Raw genomic sequence first — 24,356 nt, 5'->3', positions numbered from 1 at the left:
ATGCTAATCAGATGGAACAAACGAGGATATTACACAGGAAACTCCCTAACTAACACATCCCATGAAAAAGTTGGCTTTTATAGTAGCGTTCAAAAGATTAGGGTCAGTAAGACTTTTTTTTTTTTGATAGAAATTAATACTATTTTTTATCAAGGATGCATTAAAATAATCGAACGTGACAGTAAACGTGACATTGCTACAAAAGATTTTGAACTTGCTATTCAGTATCACAGTTTCCACAAAAATATCAAGCAGCATTACTGTTTTCATCATTGATAATTATAATAAATGTTTCTTGAGCACCAAATCAGAATATTAGAATGATTTTTGAAGGATCATGTGACACTGAAGACTGAAGTAATGATGCTGAAAAGTCAGCTTTGCCTTTACAAGAATAAATTGCATTAAAAAAATAAATATTATAAATATATATATACAAAAATATATAAATATATATATAAAAAAAAAATAATAATTAAAAAAAAAAAATATATATATATATATATATAACATTTATTTTTTATGTTATAAATATTTTACTAACTATTTTTTTATCAAATAAATGCAGCCTTGGTGAGCATGAGAGAATTCTTCAAAAATTCAAATTCAAAAACATCTTACCAACCCTATTTTTTTTGTGTGTTAGTAATGTCCTGTTGTATGACAGGACACAAACACAGTAGTTTCAAATGCTAGTGAGCTGCACGGGAGACTCGACTTGAATATTTTAAATATTTGAATAGTCTATGACGTTAGCATGCTAAGCTAACGACTTAATACTCCAAGCAGCACAAACATACATACCACACACACACTTTAAAAGCACTAACAAACTAAAACCTACCAGTTCCGTCTTCCACATTCTCGACCTCCATGACCTCCGTGTTGATGCGGCCTCTGAACACATACTGCGGCCCGTTGATGGATTTCGTCCTTTTGGTGGATTTCTTCCCTGACACTCTGGATATTTAAAGAGTGGAAAAATGAAAAGTATTATTTAGTTTCACATATCTATCTGATGGTTTTGTCAAGTGTTTAACCATAACACACTACAATACATTGTTTATTACCAATATTAGAGACTAGATTAATTGATAACTCAAAAGCATCTCAAAGGCCTTACCGGGACTTCCTCTTGCAGTAAACGAGGAGGTTGTCAAACAGAAAGAAGACTCGTTCCTGGATGTTTCCAGCTGATATCTTCAACAGGTTGCCTTGAAGCAGCAGTTCCGTGCAAATATCGGTCAAATTTGTCCCCTGGAAAACATGTGCCAGTGTAAGATTTTCTGCCGAGTAACTCCACTATGACCGTTTTAGTAAAAATTGATTACCTGCCCATGTTCATTTAGCGAAACTAAAAGCAGCAGGAAAAAAATATGAAAATGCTACCATCATTCATTCAAACTAACTGCTTAATCGATCCATTCTTTCAACAGGTGGACTTTTTCCCCTTGTGTTTTATTAATAGTGAGTGTGTAAAATACTCACTTGTTTCCTATCTGATTAAATGCACACACAAAAAAAGAAATCTAATAAAAAGCAGCAACCCCTCTCTCTTTAAGAGGACGGAGGAAGCCAGACAGGTTTTGGTAACACACACTGTGTCCTGTTCAATATCCAGGACCATTAAAAATTGATTCCACTCTGACGCCGCAGTCCGTGCTGACTCTGTACAGGATGTGATTTTCTATGCTTGGCAGGTGTGGGCGTGTGTGAGTGTGTTTGATAAGCAGACTCCATTTTCTCTGCTTAATCAATGGCATGCCCAGACGGGTCAATTAGGGAGATGGGAATCTGCTTCCCGCTTGTTCTGCACTATTTACCTATAAAGGTGAAACACTCTAGACTAAATGGAAACTTAATGCATTTGCTTTTAAATCAGACCACACATCCTGAAACGCTCTATATCTGAGGTGAATTACAGCCTGCTTTTTAAGCTCTCATTTGATATTCTTTAATGTTTAATGTTATCTATACATGATCTCAGAAGCATTGAAACCTTGAAGGAAAAATTCTGTCGTTATTTATTCGCCCTCCTGTCATTCCAAACTCATGTTACTTACTTTTTTTTCTGTGAAACACAAAAGGAGACATGTTGAAGAAAGCACTTGGCGCTTGTTTCATGTAATAAAAATGAATGGATATCCAGGATGTTGAGCTCCATTATAACAAACAAGTTGGTCCGCATCACTTCTGCCCTATATAAGTATTATGAAACTTTTACAGAACTTTTGTAGTTTGACAGCCCACATTAACATGTATTATTATGTTAAATAATGTCCAAACCATTCTTTAACATTTTTCATTTTGTGTTCCACAGTCACAACATGTCACGGAATGACATGAGGTTGAGTAAAGTATGACAAGTTTAATTTTTATGGTCAGACTATTCCTATAAACAAATTCCAGTCACACTTTAGTCTAGGGTCCAATTCTTACTATTAACCAACTATTAACTACGACTCATATTAACTAAAAAACTCATAATTACTGCTTATTAATAGTGAGTAAGGTAGTTGTTGAGTTTAGAAATTGGGTAGGATTAAGGGATGTACAATATGGTCATGCTGAATAAGACATTAATATGTGCGTTATAAGTAATAAACAGCCAATATTCTAGTAATATGCAACTAGTTAATAGTGAGAATCAGACCCTAAACTAAAGCGTTACATACATTTCAAAATATATTTAAATAATCCTCAGCTTGTCATGCTTTGCAGGGATCTTGAATAGTCACAGAGGCATGAAAGGACTGGAAAATAACAGCAGTAGAAAGAATGCACTGTATGCACTAAATTGTGAAAATTTGAACCATCTAAGCACACTTAGACGAGACTAAGAACACTGTCGGCTACAGAAAATGTCCCACTTTGTCCAACCACTCAGTACTGCATCAGATAAATCAATAAAGAGGGTTAATGGACAGGGTACAAAGAGTGAGAAAAAAAAGAGGATGAAGACAAAGTAACTATGGTATAGAGAAGATGATAAAGAAAAGGAGGCGGGGAGAGACACGCTAAGAAAGACGAGCAAAGAAGTCCTTAAGAGAAAGAGAGAGAAGAGGCGAAAGTGAGTTTGTGGTGGCACACTGTTGCATGTTACACAAAACTAAGAGATCTCCATGGTAACGGGTCTTTGTGTTAAGACTTCCTCTTCCTGCTTGTGATGTGGCCTAAGAAAATGTCATCAGCAGACACAAGGCAACACTGATCATGTCCGCATCAGTGATTCTTTCGAGGCTACGCTTAAAAATTCTGTCAGAGGAACTTCCCTAAATAAAGGCGTTTTATAAGAAACATTAAGTTATAACAAGCCAACCAGGAAACGGTCAAAAACAAAATGCACCATCTATGACAATTACAAAACATGTCTCTAACTCACCTCCCAGCCCTCTATGTGTGACTGTAATATCTCAAGAGCCTCTAGTTTCTCCATCTGTCGCTTGGTCTCGTTGATGTTGCAGCACACAGCTTTCATGGCCTGCAGGGCCTCTTCTACCGCGGGGTAATCTGAATGCTTCTTAGGGGTCCTCTTCAAAAGTTCCTGAAGGGCAAACAGCAGGTACATGCTTGTATTACACAGTTACACATCAACTATCTGCTGATACGCTTCAGATACTGTGCACAAGAGACTATTTAAAGGCAACATACTATAATCACACTGTAAATGTACACATTTTTTAAATTAAACTTTGCATGTAATATGAACAGAAATGTTGTAAAGTAGTATATACAGAATAAACGATAGCCATACCCTTAGAAGCAACGGGTATTTACAGATCCTCTGGATGGGAGAGAGGAGATACCCCTCAAGAGGAACATCTGTGCTCTTCTTCCCTCCCAACAACATGAGGTGCTGAAAAACAAACACATGATCTGATTTGTGTAACATCCCTTTAAACTGATTCATGTTGAGAATACAGTGAGTTTCCATGGAAAGCGATGAATGGCACCATCTCACATCCTGGTTTGTACAGTTAAATAATTTCGGGTATCAGTTTCACTTCAACACGTTTTGGAGGTCAATTTAGTTCCTGTGGCAAATTGATTAACTACTAATGTTTATTTGCTTTAATCACTAATGAAATTTCAGTTTCAGGGTTACAGATGTGAAACTGATCTGTGACAAGACTCATGTGTGAGGGGGGGGGGGGGGGGGTCTTCATCAGAATATGATGTAATGAAAAGGACTGGACTTTTTCTCTGACATTGATATAAAAGGTGCTTACCAGCAGGAAAGTCCGTATTTGAGGGATCTTGTTAAGCTCCACCAGTAGCCTGAGCGCTTTCTCATGGTTACTACAGTACTCCCCATACACAGAGAAACGGTCCCTCTGAAGTGGAGAGAGGAGAGTCACACTTCAAAACACTCTTCGTCAAATGTTTTCGTTTTTGGTTAGAATGAAACCACTCCTAACATATTTATATACATATAGCCCTCTGATGAAGGGAGTCCAGTCCACCAATAAAAATGTTGTCCTTTTAGTGCCTGCCCTGTTCAGCTAATATGGGAAACACTGAACAAATAATAAATATTTTGAGCTGTCTTTGTATAGTTTAATACACCTACTAGCTAAGAAGTGACATAAGATGATGAGTTAAGGTAGTGAAACTGCCAGAGATGCAATGAGGCACTGTCATTCTGCCCTACATTATTCGAAACAACACAGGAAGTGAAATTGAAGTGGATAGGTTTTGCCTGAAAGCCACACCTCGTCTATGGGTCACAAAAGCTATGTAGAAATAGGAAGCTGTAAGCTGAAAAAAGAAAAGAAACTCATCTTCAGGCACTTAGAAGTGAGCAGTGCACATCTTTGATCCCAGCATCCAGTAATTACAACAAATCTCTAATACTAAGTTACCAGTTAAAAATGTTGGACACCGAGTAATTCTTGATTATTACTGTTTTAAAAGCACCAAAACTATCAAATAGCAGAAGCATGAGTATTATGTAGTGACCAAAAAACTATAAACAAATGAAAACTTGATTAAATCTGCACAATTGCGATGCCACCTGAGGTGCTTTTTTTATATGGTATTGGAAGACACTTGTTAGCTGCTTTTCCTTCACAATATGGTCAAAGTACAAATAAAATGTATATAAAATTTAAAAAATTAAATTAAAAAATAAAATTAAAAATAATAATATAAAATTAAATTAAATAAAATGGTTAGGTCTGGTTAAAAAGTCCAGAAGAATTCAGGGCTGAGGTGACAGTTTATTAAAGATGCATGTGGTGAAGGTAGGATGTCATTTACCCAAGCGCCACAGGAACTGTCTGTGTAGGCACTGTAACCTTGACAGGGACGATGTAAATCTTGAAGGCTGAGGGTACCTGAGGCATCCTGACTTAGTAGGAAAACGATACTGGGATTACAGAGGCACTGTGTGGTTGGAAAGCTGTTGTGTTTGTTTTTCTCTTTACATGCATGTTTTGCTTTCCCTCTTCATTTGACTATGCGTGTTGTCAATGTACATGAGTATATGTCTACTCAGGGTTTGCCATTTGCATTAGTGCAAATGCAGTGTGTGTGTGTGAGTGTGTGTCAGTATTCTGGTTTGGCCCTCAGGGCTCCAGACCACAGCACCTGTAATGAGAGAGTTTGGCAGCATCGCACACCCTCATCCATGAACGAGGCGAACATCTGTTCTGGCATATGCTTTATAACACGTTCATCCAAAAACACATACACACATACATACACAGCCAGCCCCAATTAAGAGGAAATTCACTCTAGTTTGAGGTTAAAACCTCAGAATATTTCAGTGAACTTGGTCGAAGGTCACATACACATGCCAAACCCAAAACGCTTCTTGTGAGTACCAATGGATAGAGTTAAAGGGCCGGATTTAATCTGCATTGATTTAATAGATACTGGACCGCTGCTGGCAGCCATCACTGAATTTCACCATTAACATTATTATCATATTTTCAGATAGGGAGAAGTATTTGAATTTATACAGAACAGTTTTAATACAGATAAAGAAGCTAGAATTATAGACAGCAATTGATTTGTTGCTAAAATTTGAATTCAGTGTCTCTGACAGAAACTTTTTATACATTGAACTACTTTTTATTGAACTACTGGTCAGACTATTTCCACATTTATACACTTTTTTAAAAAGACCATAGGGAGGGGAGGCAGTCTTGGGGCTGATAGTTTTTTAAGAGCATACAGATTTAGGATACTAGGAAAAATCCCACACTGGGATAGATTGGAAAAAGATATTTATGGTTTGCTTGGCTAAAAAAACTCAAATCATAAATCAACTGTTAAGTAGTTCAAAGATGAGTTCAAATGCAATCTCAGGGACTCACAAATTTGAGGAACACATGTCCGAGAGAATGGTGCGCCTGGGGTTCAGGCTGCAAACTGGCATCCAGAGTCGAAAGAAACTCATAATGGACATCCAAAATGGACTCGATGTTAGAAAACAAGATCTGTGTGAAAGTAAGAGACACGATTTAAGAAAATCATCCAAAATAAATGTTACTTTTTCTGCAAGAGGGAAGGCTCTTGACATTTTTTCTCTTTAAAGAGCCACATTTGGATGAAAATATTGCATTCTATTCAACATGAAGACAAAAAGTTTAAACATAACTAAACGAGTCCATACATCTACTAAAATGTAAAGTAATTGCCTAAAGTAATTGAAAAATGGCCAGAAAACCGAAGCTAGTTCTGCTCTAGCATCATTTGTTTCCACACAGTTTGATCTAATACAATGACATTCAGAATTTTTTGGTCCAAATACTTTTGAAGCCAATAAATAATTTTATATAAATAAACATGTAAATGCTTAGTGTGTGTCAATGGTGTTTTACCTTGACCTGCTCTGGAGTGAGACATTGTTGGTTTTCTGCAGTTTGCCTAATTCTCTGGAGAAAAGCCTGTTGATTTACAAAAATAGAGAGACAAAGAGAGAAAAAAGTTAGTGTTTATGCATAGAATCACTGCGGTGTGAAAAAGGTGGGGCAGATTTGTATGGTCGCCGCCACACTAAAGGAAATTTTTTTAAGTTGTAACACTTCCTGTAGGTTTACACCCTTTTCTGCTTGCATATCTAACTGGAGACTCAACATTCAGCTTGGCAAACACACACAAGAGTGTGAAGTTCATGTACTCTACAGTCTACGGGAAATGGTTTGGTTCACATCAAGTGAGAAAAAAACTGAAGTGTTAGACAAATTATCAGAAGCTTTAAAAAGAGATCGTATATCCTGCTGTGCATGCAGACCATGTGCCGACAATAAAAGAATGGGAGGCTTGAGTGTACACACACTGAAATCAAATCAGCAACACAAAACTCAAAGTAACAACATTATATCAACGTTTACTGCATGTAAAAATGGCAATGCCGTTTAAACTCATTATAAACATTCAGGCATCATAAGTACTCCCATAACTATGGGATGGGCCCCGTCTCATACATTGTACATATAAGTGATTCTTAACTTTTTTGACTCCGGGCCCCCCCATTGTCCACAACAATATTCGAAAGCCACATGACAGTTTTGCATAATTTTCTGGATATGGATTAAGGACAAGGATTTAAAGAAATATTTTTTATTCACTATTTCACTACCCTATAAAATAAATATTTTAAAGCTTGGCATAACTAAAACCATTTATATTCATTATAAAAATGCCAATAAATTGTTTTATTTATTTCATGACTTTTCCAGGTCTACATATCATATATCAAGGTTTTTTTAAAGACAGTGGGAACCCTAGTTCTTTAAAGGGATAGTTCACCCAAAAATGAAAATTCTGTCATCATTTACTCACCCTCAAGTTGTTTTAAACCTGTAAGAGTTTCTTTGTTCTGCTGAACACAAAAGAAGATATTTAGAAGAATGTTTGTAACCAAGTAGAGAGAGCAACCATTTACTACCATAGTATTTTTACCCCTACTATGGTAGTCAATGCTTGCTCTCTCTGCTTGTTTTCAAACATTCTTCAAAATATCTTATTTTCTTTTCAGCAGAACAAAGAAACTCATACAGGTTTGGAACAACTTGAGGGTGAGTAAATGATGACAGAATTTTCATTTTTGGGTGAACTATCCCTTTAAATAAAGAAGAAAAAAACAGTTAAAGCTACACTATGTAACTTTTCCGTCCACTAGAGGTTGCCTGTTCAAAACAAAGGCGTAGTTTGATGACGCCACGTTTGAGCGCAGAATCTCGGGACATGTGGTCTTCACCTCACAGCCGGTGGAAAAGAGTCAGGATAGGACTCGGGCAGAAATCATGTTCATGGATGCGATTATTAACGTTACTGTAGTGAAGCAGAGCAGGACCCAGTGTTGTGGAGCTGAGCGAGGCCGCAGGAGCGATTGAAGAGCGGGACTATTATTATGGCATAGTCGCCGGCGGGACTTTTATTATGACACTGTTGCCGGCGCCACTTCCTCTTTTCCAGTCATGAGTGTGAGGTAACGCAACTCTGTTTATCGTATTAGATATATCTGAGTGTGTTGAAAAGGAAGTTATGACGTTCGCTCGGCAGCTGCTATGACACTTGTTCACACTGCAGTGAGAGTAAAGTGTTTCACTGAATAAAACCGGAAACCGAGGGTGACGCAGATATGATGCAATCGACAGGTGACTCCCTCACACACATAGCTCACACGTCCCAGTTCCTTGGTTAAAATAGCAATTTCTCACGATTTACAAATAGTTGGAAACATTTGGGATATTCTAAGTACTCAACTGAACAAAATATATAACACTGGCCTAGTGGTTTCTGGATATTTTACTGCAAAAATCCTACATAGTTCACCTTTAAGGAGGTGAATTAAAATATGAAATGCCTTAATTTTTGGTTGTTTTAACATAATTAGCCTGATGTCGTCATACTCAGATTCTAGTCAGAATACGAGTCTGATACTGCTCCATTGGGCTGTGATTATGGGGCGTGTTTCAACCGAATAAGGAAAGAAAATGCCTCTACACTCAATTGGATAGACCTACAACCAATCAGAGCAACGGAGTAAGTGACATATGTTGAGCGACGCATAGTTGTCAACAGAACTCAACTGCACGCACGCTGGAAGAAGTAAAAGAAGATGATGAGAGTAAACGATCTTTGCTAGTGTTGTAAAATACAAACAAGGTCTCCGTTTAGGATTAGAACGAATTCAACCCAAGCGCTCTTTGGTGACATGGATGGTTACGTTACTGTTGATCATCTGTCCATCATCGTATAAAGCCAGCCCTGACAATTTGATTGGTCCGAACAGCTCTGGTTCAAGCATAGTTGCAAAATCCAGACCGAACTTCCCAACCTCGAATGTTGTGAGCAGGGTTAAATTCGGCTGGCATCCAGGCCACATACTAATACTTGTTTTGACTTATTTTAAATAATTTTAAGTCATACCCTGGAATTTTGCTCCCTGGTTGATAACCACTGTTATATACACATTAGGCCTTCTCTGTGAGTAACAGTATATCTGATTTGTAAAATAACTATAGACAGGGACATTCAACCATAGAATTGATTCACTTTGTTGAGAATCAGATAGAAAAACCGAAGCAGATGGTTGAGAGAGAATTATAAATATCTTCATCACTGATTTGCACAGTTTTAGAAGAGTCTCCCTTGGAGAAAGAGAGTCTGCCAATCACTGACTGTTTCTAATTCTAGCTCTGTAAAACACTTCTCATCATCAGCAGCGGCAGCAGCAGCAGCAGCAATGAGCCGATCTGCTAACAGTGCGCTCGACTCATTCCGCCCTGTCTGTTAAATTACCTGTCACTCCAGCTATTGTCTCCGACGGTCTCCCACAGCAACACGACACCGCTAAAAGACTTATCTGGAGCGTTTTCACCTTTGCCACACGACTATTGTTGTTATTTTTTTCATTCCATCTTTCTCTTTTCAATCTTTTATTAGCATGTGAGGTCATTTTGTGTGTCAGCATAGGGCTGATTGTTTCGGTAGAAAAATCTCTCATTATTTTGTCACTCTTGTTCATCCTTCTCTCATGGATTTTATAAGCGAACGAGACCTTTAATGCAGGTCATCATGCTTCTTTTCCCTTTACCACAATGACAGGACAAAAGTTTGCTAATGAGAAGCACTCGCCACCCCATGGCATCACTCTGATAATGACAGACTCACTCTCAGTCACACTTCTGCATCTCTGGAAGACATTTACCATGCCAGCTTATGCTACTAAGAGCATTTGTTTGACTCTCCAACACATTTAGCTGTAAACATCATATGAAATAACATACCCACGAAAGAATTTACCCCAAAAAGAAAATTCTGTAATCATGTACTCACTCTGTATTACTTTCTATCTTCTGTGGAACATAAAAAGATATTTTGAAGAAAGTTTTTCTTAGTGGGTTTTTTGTGTGTGTGTCCATACATTGTTTTAGACCCCGTCACTTTCATTATATGTGAACACACAGTCAAATTTTTTTTTCAAAATCCAACATATCTCTGTGTTCTGCAGATAAAGTCATACAGGTCTTGAAAAACATTAGAGTGAGTAAATGATGACAATTTTCTATTTGGGTGAACTGTCCATTTAAATGCCACATGCTTAAGGTGCATTCAACTCCATGCTGAAATTACCGTAATTGTGAGATTTCAACTTGTAAAAAGCGTTCACGTCCTCATAATTACAGCTTGTAATATGGGAATTTTCTGAGAGCTCCAACTTGTACCACGTGACTGCTGTACCAGCTGAATGCTGCAGATTAATTTAGGCGTTTATAGTGTCAACATAGAAACACATAATTTCCAGTCGGAGTACATGAACAGCTCCAAACAGGCTTGCGTTTACACTGCAAGTCTTAATGCACAGATCTGTGCATTTGACCATATCTGATTTTTTTTGGCCCGTCTGTTTACATTCACTTTAGACACCACTGGTATCCGATATCAGTTTACATTAATGGTTTTGAATGGTTGTGCTATTAAAATTACTTATATAATTAATGTCGGGTGGCCATGATTATTTGCCAGCATGGACAAGATCTGATCGAACGGAAATGGACCAGAAAATTTCTAGATCTAGAATTCTGAACTGAAATAAAAGTAGCACTGTGAGATTACTTTTTTTAATGAATTCAAATTAATTAACGAGAGAGAAAGAGAGAGAAGCAAGAAGGACAAAGGTTGAAAACCAGCTCCTGAATGTGCGCAAAACTTTATAAAAGGAAATAAATTTCCACCTCAATAAAAAGCTGTGCGAGCGCATACAGGCAGATCTGCATCATACAACATTAAAAAGCTCTCTTTGTGGGAAAACGTGTCGCCCTTGCCTTGCAGTGGCTTGGAATTCAAAGGGGAATCGGTATTTGTGTTTAGACGTAGGTCGGATGTCCAGATATGTATACGATTTAAAACCACATTTGGAAGTGGCTTAGATCTGATGCGAAGAAATCAGATCTCATGCGGATTTGTGTGTTTACACAGGTGTAATAAATTCCGATCTGTGTCAGATCAGATTTTTTTGTGCCAGTGTAAACGCAGCCAGAATGTCACGTGTTGTCAGCTTGAGCCAACGGTAATTACGACATGGCGTGAAGGCAGCATTAAGCACAACAAAAAATAATGTTTGTTGAAGGCGTATGTTTAGCTAGTTTGTCTGAAGTAAATGTAAATCAGATCTCCCAGAAGGACCTAGAACACATTTGTAACTGACACTTAGTGTAATATGGGTGGTGATGATGGTGGTCGTGCTGTTTGTTGCAGTTCCTGAGGCAGTGGGAGGGACACATCCCTCAAGCATGCGCTAATTTAATCTCTCATATGGCCCATCCACATTCATCCATAAAATGGTCATCCATGTGACACAGCCTGAGGGGCTCGTGGAGTAAGAGAACAGGCTCTCCAAACTGCACCACAAACAGAATGACTGGTGATAATAGGGTGTTTGGATGACACGGATGGAGACAGATATTTCAATAATTGTAAAAAATAATGAACAGATTAAAATTGTAACCCTCTCCCCATCTCCAATTGGTCAGCCCTGCCCCTAAACTCATGCCATTGGTCGAGCCAATGTTAAGGCTGATTTATACTTCTGTGTTGGACCTGCGGCGTAGCCTCTACGCATCGATTTTCATCTACACTTCTGCGTCGTTGTCCGCGTTGACGTGTAATTACACATGCAGAGGGAGCATGATAACCCATGATAATATCACAGCATTTGCCGTCCGCATAGAATTGAAATGTTTTATTACATTTTTGGAGAGGTGCACGTCAGGCTACGCATGCTACACACAGCCTACGGCGAACACAGAAGTATAAATTGGGCTTTACTGTGTTCAGTACATATATAAAATAGATTTTTGGTCAGAATTCTCAACAAACAAATCACAATGTTAACACTTTTCAGGGTTACCCCTAGCCCTCTCTGCACATTAAGCTGGAATATGAGAAATTATAACACCCTTCACCATTAAGAGTTTGATTTTCTCTGTCAGGCTTTCCTAGGCTTGATTTGGCCCTTCTCTGGCCTTTTCCAGCATCACTCTCATGCTTACGTCAAAACGAACTCATGTAAATAAACAAACACTACAAGGCTATGTTGTGATTCCATGGCAACCGTTACTGTTCTCTGGGCAACGGAGAGTGTGAAGTCAGCATCAGAGGATGACAGGTGCGACCGGGGGCCTGTGCATGAAATGAAAAAATGAATTCATTCATCCCGATTAAAAGAGGTAAAAGGCACCGAGCTAATGAAATACTGCATGTCAACTAGGGCTGTGCGATTTTGACGAAAAATGTGATATGCGATATCCTTGTTAAATAATGCGATATTCGATATGCAATACGATATTGCTTTAAGTGTGTAAAATCTATTTCTTTCCCTGACTGATATCTTTCACTTAAAGCATAACCGACTGTGTTTACATGAATACTCATCAAGACAGCCATTTTGACACAACTATGTGTGTATTTGACAGTTCGAGTGTGTAACAAGACACGAAAAAAAGAACGGCTTGTGCGTACGTTTCGGTGTGTGTGTCAGACCGCACGAGACTGCAAGGAGTTGTTTTTCGCAAGTTATTGCTTTTAATAACTCTTTTTAACGTCAAGCAAGTCACATAAGTAACATTCATGTGCTCAGTCTATTCTCTGCTATATGCATCAACCTAAAACGTACACTTTTCACAATGTTGAAGTAGCCTATTAAAATCATTCAGATATCGCGTGCCCTTGCGATATGCATATTGCGATATGTACATTTGCAATATTTCGATATAGTGCGCAGCCCTAATGTCAACCGTTACAAGCAATTTTGTTGCGACTTAAATCTCTTCCAGTAATCAGATGAGCCTGCGTTTCATTTTTACTCAATAAAAAAAAAGAGCCAGAACAAAACTAAATGAGAGGAATGACTTCTACATATTACTCTGATTAAGTTCTCAGACGGAAACTTCAGTGCGAGCAGACTTCAGACATGACAGATGCATTTGACATGTAGAGAAGAGTGAGGAAAACCGCAATGGGGGCAATTGAAAAAGACTACATTGCACACACACACACACACACATAAAATCACATAAGTTTGAGAAATGAAACTCTCTCAGCAAAAGTCTGTTAGTCTTAGTTAGTCACTAATAGTTACAAACCTAAAGTCACACTTAATATATATATATATAAATATATTAAAACATTTTAATATATTAGAATATATTAATCTTAGGTTAGATGACTTAATTATGTTTATTTATATCCTTATATCCTTTTTAAATTTAATCTTAAATGTTATACATTTAAATATATTAAACATTTATAAATACTGCAGAGAAAACAAAAAACATGCACCCAGACAGAATTTAAAAGCTATAAAATTAATTGTAAGCACTCTGATGAGGTTTACATATCTGAAGACTGTATATCTGTTCTGTCCAGCTGGTAAGAGAGACAGGGGAATAGAGTTACACACAGTAGAATAGCCACAGGCTATTAGATGTAGAAGAGCATGAATGTGTCCATATGTCCCCACAAAGGAAACAAGCTGTTCGCTGACTCTTTCCCCCCCTCAATGAAATGCTTTGCCAGGAAACAGACATTATAATTTTGCCACCTGCAACACAGGGTGACCTTAACCAAACACTGAGACTAATTCAATGACGGGAGCGAGACCTTGGCCTCTTGCATTTCAGGAAGGAAAAGGCAGAACAAACCTTTTCCGTAACAAAAAGGCTGCTGTTTCCCACACACAATACATCAACACTGTTCATTGTTTAAATGGTTTTCCTTTAAATTAGTGCATTACCAAACAATGATTGTCATTATTAAGATAGAAGGTTAAAAAAAAAGGTTCATAAGCTTGCACAGCCTTTCACCCTTGTATTGAGAATGGACTACTGCCAATAAACATACCACATGAAAACTGCGAAGTAAGACTTACATGCATAAACACACACAATGCACTAAATATGCACTCGTTTGTGATGGTTTATAGGGGTTTTGTAAGGCCTCGGAGAAATCACAGCCATGTATTATGCCCACTGCAGTTTTACACACCACACAGTATACGCGTTCCCGTAAGCCCCTTTGGAATGGATGTGCCTGGACAGAATATCAATGTAAAGTAAATGTACTTGTGGCGTCAGTATAGGACCTGTAGTCATGGCAATATCTTTCACTGCAGTGCCTTCCTAGGAATCATGTGTAGATTAAAGGAATTCTCCAATACAAGTTGAGCAGCATCGGCAACAAATAATTTCCTCAAAACATTCATGTTAAATGCATTTATGTCAGCACGTTTTTGGTTTGTTTTTACAAATTGAGGAACCAAAAATATTTTCAGTGGTGACTGGACTGAAATAAGACCATAACTTGCATAAAAATGCACATTGTATTAAGTACAGTATTTGATCCCATAATTGATTTTCAATGACTTTTTTTATATTTATAAAACATATATTTACCTCAAATCTCAATTTAAGTAAATCTTAGTATGAACAACAATAAATTGTTAAAAGGAAGGTGGCTGACCGCACACTGGATTTAGTGCAGACTAAAAAAGTCTATCAAAACATTTTTTATTTTATAGATTGCAACGTGCAAAAAGTGCAACGTGCATGTGAATTAAAAACAAATTAACACATTTTCAACAATAAAATGTTATCAACAGAAAACGGCGCTCTGCGTTATATTATTCTTTGAAACGACAGGGGGGTAACTCGGAGTAAATGTCCTCTAAACCATCAGGAATCAGCAGTGAGAAGTAGTAAGCTACATATGTGATGATGTTTGTTTTTGTACACTACCAAAACCAGAGTACACAAGAATTATGTAAACCTTGAGATTAAAACTTGTGACATTAGAACAAAATATATGGACATATGTATACAACTAAATTAAAGGTGAACTATGTAGGATTTTTGCAGTAAAATATCCAGAAACCACTAGGCCAGTGTTATATATTTTGTTCAGTTGAGTACTTAGAATATCCCAAATGTTTCCAACTATTTGTAAATCGTGAGAAATTGCTATTTTAAGCAAGGAACCGGGACGTGTGAGCTATGTGTGTGAGGGAGTCACCTGTCGATTGCATCATATCTGCGTCACCCTCGGTTTCCGGTTTTATTCAGTGAAACACTTTACTCTCACTGCAGTGTGAACAAGTGTCATAGCAGCCGCCGAGCGAACGTCATAACTTCCTTTTCAACACACTCAGATATATCTAATACGATAAACAGTGTTGCGTTACCTCATACTAATGACTGGAAAAGAGGAAGTGGCGCCGGCAAACGTGTCATAATAAAAGTCCCGCCGGCGACTATGCCATAATAACAGTCCCGCTCTTCAATCGCTCCTGCGGCCTTGCTCAGCTCCACAACACTCGGTCCTGCTCTGCTTCACTACAGTAACGTTAATAATCGCATCCATGAACATGATTTCTGCCCGAGTCCTATCCTGACTGTTTTCCACCGGCTGTGAGGTGAAGATTCTGCGCTCAAACGTGGCGTCATCAAACTACGCCTTTGTTTTGAACAGGCGACCTCTAGTGGACGGAAAAGTTACATAGTGTAGCTTTAAACAAATTATCTCTTAAATATTTTCTAATTTTACAAAACATTTTAATTTAATTTAATTTAATTAACTTTTTATTAAACATGGTCCTTTATTTTAATTAAAAGGGCTTATTTCTGCTACTGTAGGATCATTTTGTAGATGTAAGAAACTAATTTAGACATGCACAAACTGGGTGCCGATGTGGTGAGACGTACATGTACATTGCCACATCACCAAAAAAAAAAAAAGTAATACATGTATTGGTATCAGTATTGGCGAGTACCAGAAAAAAAATCTGTACTTATGCTCAGCCCTTTTTAAAAAATTGGTATTGGTGCATCCCTAGTAATGACGTAATTTTGTGTCACGTGCACCCAAGCAAACTCGCGGATGCGTCGAGTATAAATCAGCCTTGAACCTTTCAGATGCTACTGAACCAGCAGAGGTGAAGATATAACCAGCAGCAGTTAAGTTCTAACAATGGCACATGAGCAGATGATACCAGAGTCTAGAAGCTGAGAGAAGGACCTAGTGAAATCCATCCAGCACATCACAGCCTCAAGAGCCTGAAGAGCCATTTCTGTCACACTTGCTCGCTCTTGGAGCGTTCTGACACTGAACGGTGATGGGCCACTCCAATGACCTCCTTTACGGCCTCTCTCACAGACGAGAGTCTTTCATTATCATGCAAACAGACACACCACTTAGTCCCTTTCTGATAAACAAACACCACTGCAACTCAATTAGCCGATATTAGCAATGCCAATGTGTTGCCTTCTGCAAGCACGGACAAATGAAAATGTATTATAGACTGGTCATAATCTGAACTCACAGCATGCATATTTTCAATATTTACAATAAAAAGTACAGTCAATTTCATTTTCAGTGTGCTAGATGAACCAGAAGTAAAATCAACTTTGATGTTTTGATCACTTGGCACATTATTTGATCAGTACACAAAATGCTATTGAGATTTGCCAAAACATTTGCATTAAAACTGAAACTTGATGAGGTCATGTCACACACAGTGATATTACGTAACAATGTAAAATTCAACTCTCTAAAAATGTTATAGTGTATATGGCTATTGTTTTAATAATGCCCTATTTCAGAAAAAATTAGGTATGTAGCGTATACTATGACATACATAGTAATTATTCAATTCCAGAAATAGCCAACATTGCAATCTGTGCTCCATTTTCACTTTCCAGTGTTTGGTAAAAAAGTGTATTTAGGAAATGAGAATCTTCCTTTAAAACATCATAGTTCTTTAATGTCATTTCAAGAACGAACGCCACACAAAATCTGAGCAACGGATGAACTAAGGTGAAACTTGGTGAGGAAGGGGGAAACAATGTTGAGTTCTCTTTACGAAAAACAAAAAGAGGAAGGATATGACTCTAGATAGGAAACGGTGCGGTGTGAAGAAGCTTTGTGTGGTCAGCGCCTGTCAGAGCAGAGAATTAGGGCACATGCTTGCCAGTCCGCTGCTAAAACAGAGAAACAACTTGCGGCAATGTGGACAAATCTGGGTTCTGATAAACGTTGAAGTATATCTCAGACTCGCAAATCCATTCGACACACTGACTGAGGTAAAGTTCAGGCTGAAAGACTTCAAACCTTTAGGGAATAGCGTGTTTGTAGCCCTTCTTAATGTGAGGGAAGTGAAGCTCCTGTGAGAGACACAAAACATAATTTTACAGAGTAAAACACTGAATTCACTCTATTAATCACAGAATTATGCTAAAAGAGATGGAAATCTGACTGACGTACTTCCCCATCTCACATCACTGGAGATCTAACCCACCAGCCGTGCTGAATTGTGGAAAGACAGAAGGTCAGACATGGGCAACAAGCCTTTTGTTTGATGTGAAGCAGTCAGGCAAAGATGGTCAGACAGTAAGGTGGACCAAACCAGACTGGCCATATGCTGTCATGGACTTCAACCTCTCCCAACAGGACTGAGGGTCAAGAGCCTGCTGCCACCACTTCTGCCACAAGCAGACGTCGAGACTAGCACTGTTCTGGTTGACCTAGCAGCGCCAGGCCACAGACGGCAGGAAAAAGTATGGTGGACATGGACAATCAATGTACTCTGGGATTTGGATTACAATATCATCAAAAGTCACATTATTTCACTATAAAATTTTTTTACCTTGGTTAATAGTGAACAAATTTATTTTACAGCAAAACAGTGGGGAGTCCATACACGGACCTATTTGATTACTACTATACAGGGAGTGCAGAATTATTAGGCATGTTGATTTTCTGATCATATTTTTTTTCCAGGCACATTTGACCAATTCCAAACCACAGTAATCCTAATAACTACTATTGATTTAGTATTTAATAATGTATAAGTTATATATAATTGTTCATGAAGGCTGGAAATGAAAATCACCTTATATTCAGGTGTGCAGAATTATTAGGCATGTTTTCTTTTACAGATAAATTGAGCCAAAAAAGAGATTTAACTCAGACTGAAAAGTCAAAAAGTATTAAATGCCCATGAGAAGGATGCAATACTAATGCAATACTAGACATTGCAGTTAAGGCGTGACCATTGGACAGTGAAATGCTCGTTGGGTCAGCAGGGTCAGACAAAAACAGGTGGTGAAGAAAAGACACCTGTTAACCGCAAAAGAATGAAGAATTAAGGTGAAGAATTAAGGGTGAAACCATCAGGAACCCTTTAGTCTCCAGCGCCACCATTTTCCAGAGCTGCAACCTACCTGGAGTCTCCAGAAGTGCAAGGTGTCAGGATCTCAGAGACTTCAGTTAGGTAAAGAATCCTAAAAAATGACCCCCACTAAATAAGAATCACAAGCTGAAGTGTTGTAAAATACATGAAGAAGGTTTTTTTATAGGCTTTATGGACAGATAGGTTGAGAGTGACTCTTGAAGGACCAGCACCACATCCTCTAGTACCACTGTTTGAAGAATTCATCTGCCAGAATCTGGCAGTACGTTTTGGGAGTTCATTTTTAGTCCATCTCTGCAAAACGGACTTCAGGATGGACTAAAATGAACTCCCAAAACGTACTGCCAGATTCTGGAAGATGAATTCTTCAAACAGTGGTACTAGAGGATGTGGTGCTGGTCCTTCAAGAGTCATTCTCAACCTATAAAACCTATAAAGCCTATAAAAAAACCTTCTTCATGTATTTTACAACACTTCAGCTTGTGATTCTTATCTAGTGGGGGTCATTTTTTAGGATTCTTTACCTAACTGAAGTCTCTGAGATCCTGACACCGTGCACTTCTGGAGACTCCAGGTAGGTTGCAGCTCTGGAAAATGGTGGCGCTGGAGACTAAAGGGTTCCTGATGGTTTCACCCTTAATTCTTCACCTTAATTCTTCATTCTTTTGCGGTTAACAGGTGTCTTTTCTCCGCCACATGTTTTTGTCTGACCCTGCTGACCCAACGAGCATTTCACTGTCCAATGGTCACGCCTTAACTGCAATGTCTAGTATTGCATTAGTATTGCATCCTTTTCATGGGCATTTAATACTTTTTGACTTTTCAGTCTGAGTTAAATCTCTTTTTTGGCTCAATTTATCTGTAAAAGAAAACATGCCTAATAATTCTGCACACCTGAATATAAGGTGTTTTTCATTTCCAGCCTTCATGAACAATTATATATCACTTATACATTATTAAATACTAAATCAATAGTAGTTATTAGGATTACTGTGGTTTGGAATTGGTCAAATGTGCCTGGAAAAAAAATATGATCAGAAAATCAACGTGCCTAATAATTCTGCACTCCCTGTATTCTCTGCGTCAGTGAGATCCGGTTCTAACCACACGCAACTTAAAAGCACGTGAAGTCTGTCACACATGGCAAATACAGTGGCACTATATTGAAATAAAGGACAAGTCAGGCTATTGCAACATGGTCTTTTTAAACCTCTGGTTGTGAAACTAGGGTAAACTCAGCAATTTCTTTAAACAAGACAGCCCCTCCAAATCATCAACTAAAAAAAAAAAAAGAGATATAGCACTTGAGATTGTTAGTATGGCGGGGCAATATAGCCAAAAAATGTATCACAATAAAATATTTTATATCAGTCGATTTGTAATCACAATAAAATGGAAAATCCTTATTTCTTTCAAGTTTAAAATCAGATTTTTGCTACTGAATGAAAGAAACCAGACAGACTAGTTCTTTGTCATCAGAACAGAACTTAAACACTTGCCAAACACAAATTAACATTACATGTCTTGCCACTTAGAAATGCACATTTGACAGTAGCTTGAGTTGGGATGCAGATGTAAATTTTTGTTCATGAACAAAAACAAATTGTAACAACCAACTCATTTTAAAGGATACAATTTTATAGGGTAAAATTTGGTCTGCCATAGTATTTGGATCATGTTAACTACAGGTAAAACCACACATTTCACTTCACTACCATGGTAAAAAAAAAAAGCTAAAGACATTTATTATAATACCAATGCACAAAAACTATATAACAAAAAAGTTTTTTATAACAAAAAAGCAGAGCTGTTAAATGGTCTGTGTGAAAATTATCATTATCATTTTATCACACAGCCCTAATTGTTAGCTCTGCACTGAGCCAATTTGTTGATAATCGTGAGCTCAGAATAATACAATAAAATAAAATAACAGCTGTGACCCCATTTTATGCAAGCGCTTGTCAGATTCCAATCAAAATCAGTCAGAAAACAGCGGTCCGGGAGAGCCTAAATTGCTTAACAACATAAGGGAAGCTTCCGATGGGGAAAAAGCAGAAACGCAAAAAGCATTAAGGCACGCTTCTAAGCCTTCACTGTAGCATGTGATTCCTACGGACGGAGAAACAGAAGTGAGATATTCAAAAAATAGTGATGTGCTGTTTTTACTGGCGTAGCCAGAACAATATGTGCAAGAGCAACTTACTCTTGAACCTAAAGATGAACCTACAGGTCATATTACGGTCCAACAAATTACAATCTGGCAAGATAACCATTTATGATTATTTCGATACTTTTTAAAGGCCTAAGATCCTTTAAATGAAATTAAAAGGTGATCATTTTAAGATGGATCATGCATTATAGTGTGAATTCAGGTAAATTTGGGCCACTTTTTGACTTTGCAATGACTTTCAAAACAAACATGGTCTGATTTCCTGGAATTAAGCCTGTGCAAAATGAAGCTGCACGGGTTTGCTGCTTTTATGATCAGATGGTTTACACTAAAAGCTAGAACCAAAGTGAACAGTATGTCTTCCACCACTATCAGGGAGCTAAAGTGATATATAAGCATAATGAAGTTCTCTCTCCTTCAGAGTGTGACTGTGGTATATTGACACATCAAACAAGGATGTTTTACATACACACAAATTCAAAACCACAAATCATCTCCAGTAAATGTAAATATAGCATGCCCTTAATATTAGCAACACTGCTTCCAGTGTAAACTCATCACTCTATCAATAGAGAAGTTTTGAATTGTACATTTAAATCTAAATTCGAAGTGTAATATCTTCAGACTACTGTATCAGAAAACTGAAAGCTTCAGCGTTCAGACTGAAAGTAGACAGCAGACATTTCTGCAGACACAGAGCTTTCCTAACGCTCAATTTGCCTGATAGGCACTTTTATTCAGCAGTAATTCTACAGCAACAACAATGAAGAAGAGTTTTAAATGCACAACAATGAAGTGAACTCAGGTATTCTTAAATAAAAAACTAGGACAGTTTGAAGAAAATACAAAGTAAATATTAAAAAGTTATATAAACAAAAAGTTATAAAAAATATTAAAACCCAAAGTCATCTGAATTATCAGGATTCACCAGACTGCACAACTCTCGCTTAAGTATGGTCAATAACTTAAATGATAGCGTAAATAACCCACCTTTTGCCTATGTCCAACATGATCTTATGAGTATTCTTATGTATTTTGCAAAAAGTGTGGTTCTACTACACATACATTTCCTTACGTTTACAAAGACACTGTAAAATACAAAATAGGCATATTGACCACTAAATGTAAATTTTACAAATGTAAAAATGTTCTAATTTATAAATATTAAAATCATTAATATCTTGATTCTATTGCATTCAATTGTCATAACGACATTGTGTTTTCAGTCATATTAGTTAAGCGCAGTTTACTCATCTACTAAAAATCTATGAAATATTAACATGAGTGACTTATGCTGCAAACTCATTTTGAAGGATTACATAATTTTAAACAACACAACACTTGAAAACCTTAAAATGAATAGCATTTCTGTTATTTTGAGCCAAACCATTATTTATCATAATCCTTTTGTTTGTCGTGGAACACAAAAGACGTTTTCTAAGTATAGTCCTATGCTCTAACTGACAATAGAACCATAAAATAAAATTTAAATAAAAAAAACATTCACAAAAGTAATACATTTTTTTCGTGGACTACAATCCAAATCTTTAGAATCCATATACGATTGTGAAGAACAGATCCAAATTTGAGCCTTATTCAGCGACCTTCATCTCCATTCTCGGCACCGACCATAAACATCAAATACCACACTCATTATAAATTAAAAAATTGGTGCCCAACACCATAATCCCCCTCCACCAAACTTTACACTTGTCACAATGCAGTCAGGCAAGTACTGTTCTCCTGGCAACCACCAAACCCAGACTCGTCCATCGGATTCCCAGACAGAGAAGCGTGATTCGTCACTCCAGAGAAAACGTCTCCACTGCTCTAGAGTTCAGTGGCAGCGTGCTTTACACCACTACATCCAACACTTTGCATTGCACTTGGTGATGTAAGGAGGTAGGTAATGTAATGTAGGGGATGTAAGTTTGGAGGTCTGTAGCTATTGACTCTGCAGAAAGTTGGCGACTTCTGTGCACTGTGCGCCTCAGCATGCGCTGACCCCGCGCTGTGATTTTACGTGGCCTACCACTTCATGGCTGAGTTGCTGTTGTTCCCAAATGCTTATACTTTGTTATAATACCACTAACAGTTGACCGTGGAATATTTAGTAGTGAGGAACTTTCACAAATGGACTTATTGCACAGGTGGCAACCTTTCACGGTCCCACGCTTGAATTCACTGAGATCCTGAGTGACATTCACAAATGTTTGTATAAGTAGTCTGCATGCCTAGGCGCTTGATTGTATACACCTTTGGCCATGGAAGTGATTGAAATAATGATTTGAATTCAATGATTTGGAAGGGTGTCCCAATACTTTTGGCAATAAAGTGTATATCAGAAGAGCTTTTCTAGCAAATATTTTGTCAATATTCAGTCTCCTCAACTGACCAGACGCAAAAAACATGCACATTTGTCAGAAGAACAAAGTATGCAAATAGAGAATTTATTATAAACATACACATCACAGCACTGCACATCTGTGCAAGGTATTTTTGAATGCTCATTTTTTCCTACTGAACAGATTATTTCATGTCGGCACAACTCCTTTCAATCTGTTCAGTTTACACCAAGGCTTTTCTATCTGATTGAGCCATCAATCTGATTACTAACACATTATTTAGGTGCATGTAGCTGCTTTGAGGACTGAGGGTATCTGAGGAAACAAACTCATCCATTCTGACTTAAAGCATAGTAAGTGACAGAATATTGTTAAACTATATGATGTCATATCTGCCTTGGTCCAGGACATCCTCAGACATCAAATCACCAGGCCTTCCTCTAAATGTCTAAGCACATGTTAGGACTAACTGCATCCTGCCCAAAGTTGATTTTCCCGCTTTAAACAAACAGTGCTGTTTACTTGCTGGTACTTTAGCATTGCCATTCAATGAAGTGTAAAGGGTCACAGAAGAACCCCCTGAGGTTCTCAAAACCACATATTTGTCCCCTTTCACCAGTGCAAGTGAGGAGAATCTCTACAACCCAAACTGGTTCCCACAACGTGAGCAACAGCAAAACTTACTGAATATGATGCTCACGCTTCCAGTGAATGACCGGCTAAAAACACACCCCGGCACTTCCAAAGGGCCCTTTCATGGCTCTCTGTGAGAATCTGCCTCGCTGCAAAAGGGTATGAAGAAGTTTTGGATGCAAGGAAGGGGCCATTTTGGCCGGCATGGCGTGAAATCGAATAAATAAACCAAGAGAGAAGGGGGGAGAGAGGGGAAAAAACCCTTCTTTGTGCCCACGACCCAGCTAATGGAGACAAAGAGCCCAGTAGCAGGAGGATGAGGTTTGAAAGAGGGGATCCGAGCTCGCCCTCTTTCTTCGTGACTCTGATTCCCCATCACCCCTCAAGCAGCGCCCGCTGCAACAAAGTCCTCTTTGAGTTCGGCCCCCTGTCCCGCACTTCCGCTATGAGAGGCTTCAAAGTTCATGGCTGTTTGAGCTGCTCACAGGGGTGGAAATGAGCCATGGCA

General features: G+C 38.0%; 1 protein-coding gene across 1 annotated transcript in view; it reads right to left on the bottom strand.

The window, feature by feature from the left end:
• The window catches only part of prex1 (phosphatidylinositol-3,4,5-trisphosphate-dependent Rac exchange factor 1), an 88,072-nt gene that overhangs the window by 49,185 nt on the left and 14,531 nt on the right, over positions 1–24,356 (bottom strand). Inside the window, exons 2-8 of the mRNA XM_079828131.1 lie at positions 6,828–6,893; positions 6,321–6,443; positions 4,230–4,334; positions 3,755–3,856; positions 3,383–3,544; positions 1,124–1,257; positions 845–960 (exon numbers count right to left, since the gene is read on the bottom strand). Of these exons, the coding sequence (XP_079684257.1) occupies positions 845–960; positions 1,124–1,257; positions 3,383–3,544; positions 3,755–3,856; positions 4,230–4,334; positions 6,321–6,443; positions 6,828–6,893 (808 nt within the window). The remainder of the gene's footprint in view (positions 1–844; positions 961–1,123; positions 1,258–3,382; positions 3,545–3,754; positions 3,857–4,229; positions 4,335–6,320; positions 6,444–6,827; positions 6,894–24,356) is intronic.

This window comes from Gobio gobio, assembly GCF_949357685.1.
Source record: "Gobio gobio genome assembly, chromosome: 10".
Lineage (NCBI taxonomy): Eukaryota > Metazoa > Chordata > Actinopteri > Cypriniformes > Gobionidae > Gobio > Gobio gobio.
This window is presented reverse-complemented; position numbering and strand designations above follow the sequence as displayed.